General features: G+C 38.1%; 1 protein-coding gene across 1 annotated transcript; it reads right to left on the reverse strand.

Moving 5' to 3' along the window:
• Nucleotides 1-3,234: 3,234 nt before the first annotated feature.
• LOC100894004 (muscarinic acetylcholine receptor M5-like) lies at nucleotides 3,235-5,747 on the reverse strand. Its single transcript, XM_003726967.3, has one exon. The coding sequence runs from the start codon at nucleotides 5,111-5,113 to the stop codon at nucleotides 3,767-3,769; it is 1,347 nt and encodes a 448-aa protein (XP_003727015.1). The 5' UTR covers nucleotides 5,114-5,747; the 3' UTR covers nucleotides 3,235-3,766.
• Between the last annotated feature and the right edge of the window lie 1,432 nt (nucleotides 5,748-7,179).

The following is a 7,179-nucleotide window of genomic DNA, read 5'->3' on the forward strand; positions in this document are numbered from 1 at the left end:
AGCGATGAAAATAATGAGACTTTTTCCATGATTACCTAATACCTTGTGATAAAAAAAGACTCCCAGTTGTTGTACTGGGTGGAATTATGTGAACATCGTTTCACAAACAACGGTTATACACACAATATTAATTCTACAAAACCTGAATTCAAGTCCTGACCATTCGTATCCCGACCATACTGTCAGGCGCATGTACACATGGCTAAATACTTTGCCACACTGAATTAACGTTAATCAATTTTGTTCAAGCTTTGTCCAGACTTAAGTTAATACTTTTCTTCTAAGATTAGATTATTTTTGAGAGATTTATATTTTAAAAGTAAAAGTTAGAACGCCTATAAGAAATAGGTAGTTAATTGTAATAACCTGCTTGTTTTTGTTTAAATTTAAATTTGTTGAAGATCATAAAAGAAAAGTTGATGAAAATGATATGATCTGATTGCCATGGTAACCTATTAAATTTAATTCTGTAAAATGTTCAAATTCACGGACGGACAAGATTTTAACAATATTAACCGACTGAATGCTCACCAACGAACGATACAAGATAAGAACGGTTACAGACATGTACGTACTGCAAATATTGCAAAGATAGATGAGTGCTACAGTGTAAGTAGGGAGCATGCATGTTTGTCGCACGATTTAGTTTTAAGCCGTTAATGGCATCATGCAAATTGAATCAATTTGCAATACAAAGAAACTGCTAAGAATGTAAATAGCGTCTATAATCAATGTATATTCGTTTCTGGGGCGTGGATTCCATATCCAGAGGCATTGGCGTACGCAGGATTTTTTCAAGGGGAGGGGGGGGGGGGGGGTTAACATTTCGAAATCGGGCCGAAATTTTTTTTTTGGGGGGTCTCGAAATTTGAAAAATTTACATTTTTCTTCGTTGGGGGGGGGGGGGGGGTAAGGTCACCTGTTTTAGGTCAGCTATTGGCATAATTATTATTATTATTATTTTTATTTTTTATTTCTTAATAACAAAAACAAAAAACAAAAAACAAAAACAAAGGGAGGGAGGGGGGTTTTCCTCAAAAATGCACACATAAAAATTACCAAATTACCAGGGGGGTGGTTAACCCCCCCCCCCCCCTGCGTACGCGCCTGTCCAGAGGCATACGACCTATTTTTGATCCTGTTTAGCTTAAAAAAAACTCGGAGCCCCAGCCCGAATCGCCAATTATTATTATTACTTTATATACAGTGCGACCCAGAAAAAACGAAACCGAGAATTATCCATGTTTTATCATTAATTAATCACAATTATAATGAACAAAGTCATTTGGCGCGCGGTATCTGAATTTCGAAGAATAATTCACATTTCTAGAAAGTTCATTTTCTGGTCTATCATATGACACCTGAATCAGGAAAAATGAGCAAGGAATAACAAAGTTCTGTTTTTTGAATTTCCATGATTTGATTAAATGAATTCGTTTTCACTGGCTGCTTGCCGTAGCAACAAACGGAATTGACAAAAGACTTAACTACGTTTCGTTGACGATCAGACATAGACGAAAGACTTCATGCATGGCTGATTTTCAATGAAACGGAGTTAAGTCTTTTGTCAATTCTGCTTGTTGCTACGGCAGGCAGCCAGTGAAAACGAACTTTTAAAATCAAATTATGGAAATGCAAGCATCACTTTAAACAAACATAACTTTGTTATTCCTTGCTCATTTTTCCTGATTGAGGTGTCATATTATGAAAGGGCAAAAAATAAACTTTCTAGGAATGTGAATTTTTCTTCGAAATTGAAATACCGCCTGCCAAATGACTTTTTGGTTTCCTACTTTCAAATTGCTTCTAATCACTCATGCGCGAAATATGCATCATATGAGTTGCATCAAATGAAAAAGGAGGATCTAAGCTTTACAAATATGTGTCATTTATTAATTATAATTAATAAAACATCGATAATTCTCGGTTTCGTTTTTTTCTGGGTTGCACTGTATATATATATATATATATATATATATATATAAGATATAGGAGTTGGAAGGTTACACTTTATTGGTACGAGTTATACAGACTGTTTCGCCAGAAGGTTCATCAGTAACTAAATACATAATACAATCATGGCGAAGTTAAAAACACTCATGTGCAGTCAGGCAAGAATACAAAAGAGACACAAATAATACCCAAGTAAGGGCGAACGCAATAATACAATAGTGGAATTAAGTGGTTTAAGGGTAAGGGGAAAGGTCATGGTGGTACGGCGGGTGGGGGAGGGGTTTAACCATATTCAGAGAGTAGAAACTTTCTCTTATGTCTCCACATGTATTTTTTTTTGGGGGGGGAGGGGGGGGGGGGGGGGGGTGACATTCCCATTCAAATTTCTGTTAATAATTACAATTAATTTTCCACTCCATATAATCATCGGCAAATTAAACACATGCCTATCGATAATTCGCTTACCTTGCTGGTAAATTTAAAGATATGACAATTTGGGGAGGCGTATTTGACATTTTGATCCTAACACTTCCCTCATTCAAAATGGACCATGAACATGCATTCATGATGGCCCTACTTTTTAATGAGAAAGTTCACCCTAATCACTAGCTGGTATTGATAACAGCAGAAAATGAGAAAAAACAAATTGGTGCAAGTTTAGATCAAAAGTTGTCATCAGTGAAACACAAATTGGTAACACTGTGACGAATCTTGCGAGGTCCTCTAAGATTTTCTTTGCATAGAAATGTCATAAATTGTCATTTTCCTGGTTGGGGGAAATGACGGAAAAGGTTTGTTTAATACTGGGGTTGTATAGAAACGTATTTGCAATCATCATATTTAGGGTGCATGTATGATTGTACATTCTGTTTCTGAATTTATTTTAGTACAGGGCGAATGGGAGGGAACCTCACAAGATAAGTCGAAGAGTTGTCATTTTGTGTTTGTTTGATCGCAACATCAAACATTCATAAATGTCTTATTTTCAATCGGATTTAGCTCAAACTAACCTTAAAACCAACTTAATAGCAGGTTGGTCTTTTCCTTTAAATTGTAATTACAGTCGATTGTGTGATGTGGGGAGGCAGATCTTCCTCATAACGAAGAAAAACAGTTAAACTATCTCGAATAATTTATATATCAAACAAGTGCTTATGTAGAAATGACCAGTTGCGTAGACATGTTTTAGTGAATACATAGTTGTATTCATTAAATCCCCCGTACGAAGAGATGTCTTCACGAACGGAATTAACCACCCCTTCATTCATCTCAAAATAAGTAAATTCATTTATTCTTGTCACGAAATTGCCATTTATAGATCCACTACGTAACTTAATTTCATTTCATCGTTAGCTGATGGGTGAAAATTGATAAGTTTTGCAAATATTTCATTTCATGAAATACAACTCTATCGTAATGCCAACGAATTTTAACCGGTTGAACATGCATGGTGCTACCAAAGCATTTTATTTTACAATTAGTTTGTTAGCACTTGAAGTGAAATATGTGTCAATCTGATGGCGGTTATGTACCGAAAATGGAAATGATGGCCACGAGTGTCACTGATAGGACTTAAAACACAATTGATAACTTAATTCTAATAAATCGTGCAATCATCATCCATTATAACAAATATTTTTGTGATTATACATCAGTAGAGATTTCGTATAAATGATGACAATACCGTTAATGGACGAAAATCAAGCGGCGTCAAAGCCTTCAAAGTAATTTATAGTACATGATTGTATACCACTGAATACTATACGTAATTGACACTAGTAAAGTGTGCAGACATAATGTCACAGAGTTCCTCTCATGAAACGACAGGTCCAACTCTCACGATGGGTCGACGACAGCGTTGTTGACATCCACCAAAGTTAATCATGTACCTCCTCAAGGTCGGGTTAGTAAGGCCATAGAGGATGGGATTGAGTGCAGAGTTACCCCACAGTAGACCATTGACAACCTCCCATGTAGTCTCTGAGAAGCATTCATCATCACCACACATCGCCTGTAGGATGCTGACGATCTCGAATGGCAGCCAGCAGACAAGGAACGTTCCCACCAGGATGGACAGGGTCAAAGCTGCTTTCTTGTGACGGGTGAATACACGCTTATGTTGCTGATATGTCGTCACGCGTTGCTTTCCGGGATTAGGCACATTCTGAACTTGGGAGGTTGAAGGATTGTTCACACCAGGGATGAGAAAGGAACGCAGTGATCGATTCTTGCGGCTGGACATGACTGCTAGCACAGGTTCTGCCCATCGATCCGTGTTCACATTCGAGACAGAAGGAAGATCAGAAGGATCTGCTTCATGTGACATACTACGCACCTCAAGGTGCGTCTGACTCTCATTACCATTGCGTGGCTCCGTTGAAGGCAAACCGAGATTGGTCTTGAACCTTCGGAGATTCTTTGATCGTTGATGAATTTGATAATACACTGATACATTCAGCCACACGATGATCGGCAATGGAATCCCAAATTCGAAGATCAGAGTACCGATTGTGAAAGGCAAAAGATACACAATTTCCAGTTCGCATTCGTCTTGGAAATCGACAAGGTCTGCACCGCTCATCGCGAATGCGGCACAGAAATAGATAGCGATGCTACATGACCAAGACACCAAGATGATGATGGTAACTCTCTTACGAGTCCAAACAGTACGATACCTTGTTTTCTGAGACATCAGTAAAAACCGATCGAGACTTATCAGCATGATTATCACTGTGGACATGTAGGTTGCAGAGTAATCCAAAGTTGACCACAATCTGCAAACGACCTCACCAAACATCCAGGAGTCTTCGGCCACCCAATGCAGGTTGATGGTCAATACCAAGGTACCTATCAGAAAGTCCGATATTGACAGACTGAAGATGAGTGTATTGGTAGGGATGGCACGTACCTGAGAATGGCGGCAGTAAGCTAAGATCACCAACAAGTTGCCAATGATAGTGACGATAATAACCAGGCTATAGCCCAAGATTAATGGTACTCGTCTAAGCCCTCCTTCGGATTCAGAATCATCCTGTTGGATAGTAGTTTGATCATAGTTCACATCAAATGATTGGTTTATTTTGCTGACTATATCTATACTTTCCGTTGAGATCCCGGCCATGCTCTCATTTATGATCATTATACTGCTTGTGGCATTCATTTTGTCAAAATTAGAAAAGGATGAATTCAGTTTAGCGCGGGTGGTGCAAGAATCAATTAAAGAATGCAAAAATATGAAATCGATACACCCTGCTTGATTTGTTATCTAAAATGTATACATTACTTGGTTGTCCATAAGTTATCATCACACAATAAGTCTCGATATCTTCTACGAATCCACGCACTCCTGATTGATTATTGAGTCCTTGCTTTCAGTTCTGGTTCGGTATAGCTAGACGCGTAATGAATCCAGACTAGTTCACTCACCATAACAGTAGAAACGGTAATGACCTTAATATTAAGCAGTTGGCATCCCAGCCTCGATGAAAATGCTAGACGAAATAAGAATTACTCTAAAGAGTATCTGTTGTTCGCAGGCAGCTTCAACCAGCAACATGAAGATCTTTGATCGGTTTCATTTTAAAATGTCTTCAATATTTTATTCAAACAGGTAGATACTGGACACGATTTTAAATTGAATTAAAGCCGAGGTGCTTTTTGAGTGATTGTCCGTCAATAACGAGATGTCGGTCAGTGATGAATGGATGACCCAAATGGACTGCCAGACCAGACAGATAGTAAGTTGGACACCGAGGGAGTATAATCAGCGATGATGGTGGAACCATGTTCGCGCCATCGTGGAAATAAGTCGAATGCGGTGTGTTTGCTGACAATATTCATAAGGGGCCTAATCACACTCTTCCCAGGCGATACGTCGTGTGCAAAACAATCGTAGCCGCCTGCTCCGACAAAAAAGAGGTTGATGTATCAGAATACAGCTTCATTTACTTCGCTGTCTGTCCTTGGGGGTGTTTTCGCGCTCACTTACGTAAAAATAATGCGCTGAAAGCAGATCAAAGCTCAACAATAGCCGACTCGATGCAATTCAATTCAATTTTATTTCATTCAGTTAAAATTACAGCATTACATTTAACAATCAGATATATAACATAAAATACACATATTGGACAAGGTCTAAACATGAATGTCAAGAAAACTAATTTAATGATTTTTAGTAGAACAAAGAATAAGCCTAGAATATGTTTGAAACTCGATGGACATATCATTTAACAAGTCAGTAATTACATCTACTTAGGACAAAATATCACAGATGATACCAGATGCGAAGCAGAAATAAAAAGAAGAATAGAAATGGCTCGGAATACATTTCTGGCAATGAAAGGATTATTCACAAATAGAAAGGGGAAATTTGCGCTTAGGTTGAGACTAGTAAACTGTTATATATGATCTGTCCTATTGTATGGAGGAGAAGCATAGACAATAAGCGAGGCCATGGAAAACAGAATAACATCTTTTGAAATGTGGATTTACAGAAGAATGATGAACATATCCTGGAAACGAATGAAAACCAACAAAGAGATATTGCAAATGGCAGGGCGTAAACAAATTGCACTTTTGACTAGAAGGATTAGTTAAAGAGAGAAAAATCAAATACTTTAGTCATGTTAAAAGGCACCAAAGCCTCTTAAAGGATGTGTTGGAAGGAAGATGGAAGGAAGTAGACCGAGAGGGAGACCCAGAATCAACTGGCCGGGAAGAGAACATCAAGAACTGGAGTGGACTAAAACTGCAAGAGTGCACCAGAATGGCAAAAGATAGAGTGATATGGAGAGATGTTGCAATCAACCTATGGATGTGCAAGATACTTAGATAGATAGATAGACTTGATGACTCATTTGACGTCATTGCGGGCATGTCCGATTTGCATAATTTTATAATAAGGAATAACGAAATAGTCAAAAACGTACTGGGATTATCAAGTGCATATTATTTTTCGGATAATTGTCTTTTTTTGTTCCAATTAATATCATAGTTTGCCTTTTTAAAGACATTTTAAAGCCTAAATCACCCTCCTTTCACCGCGGAGAGGCTCCTGCAGTGACGTCATATGCTATTGCGCAATACGGCTCCGAAACTGGGCCTTTTTTCTGAGCGTTCTGAGTCGACATTTTTAAAGCTATATTCCAAAATTATTGATGATTACTAAGAAAACTCATTGTCATGTTCGGAATCTCCGTCAAAAACTGTTCTACATGTCTTTTCCCC

The sequence above is a fragment of the Strongylocentrotus purpuratus genome, unplaced genomic scaffold (genome assembly GCF_000002235.5).
Source record: "Strongylocentrotus purpuratus isolate Spur 01 unplaced genomic scaffold, Spur_5.0 spur5_scaffold_5, whole genome shotgun sequence".
NCBI classification, from domain to species: domain Eukaryota; kingdom Metazoa; phylum Echinodermata; class Echinoidea; order Camarodonta; family Strongylocentrotidae; genus Strongylocentrotus; species Strongylocentrotus purpuratus.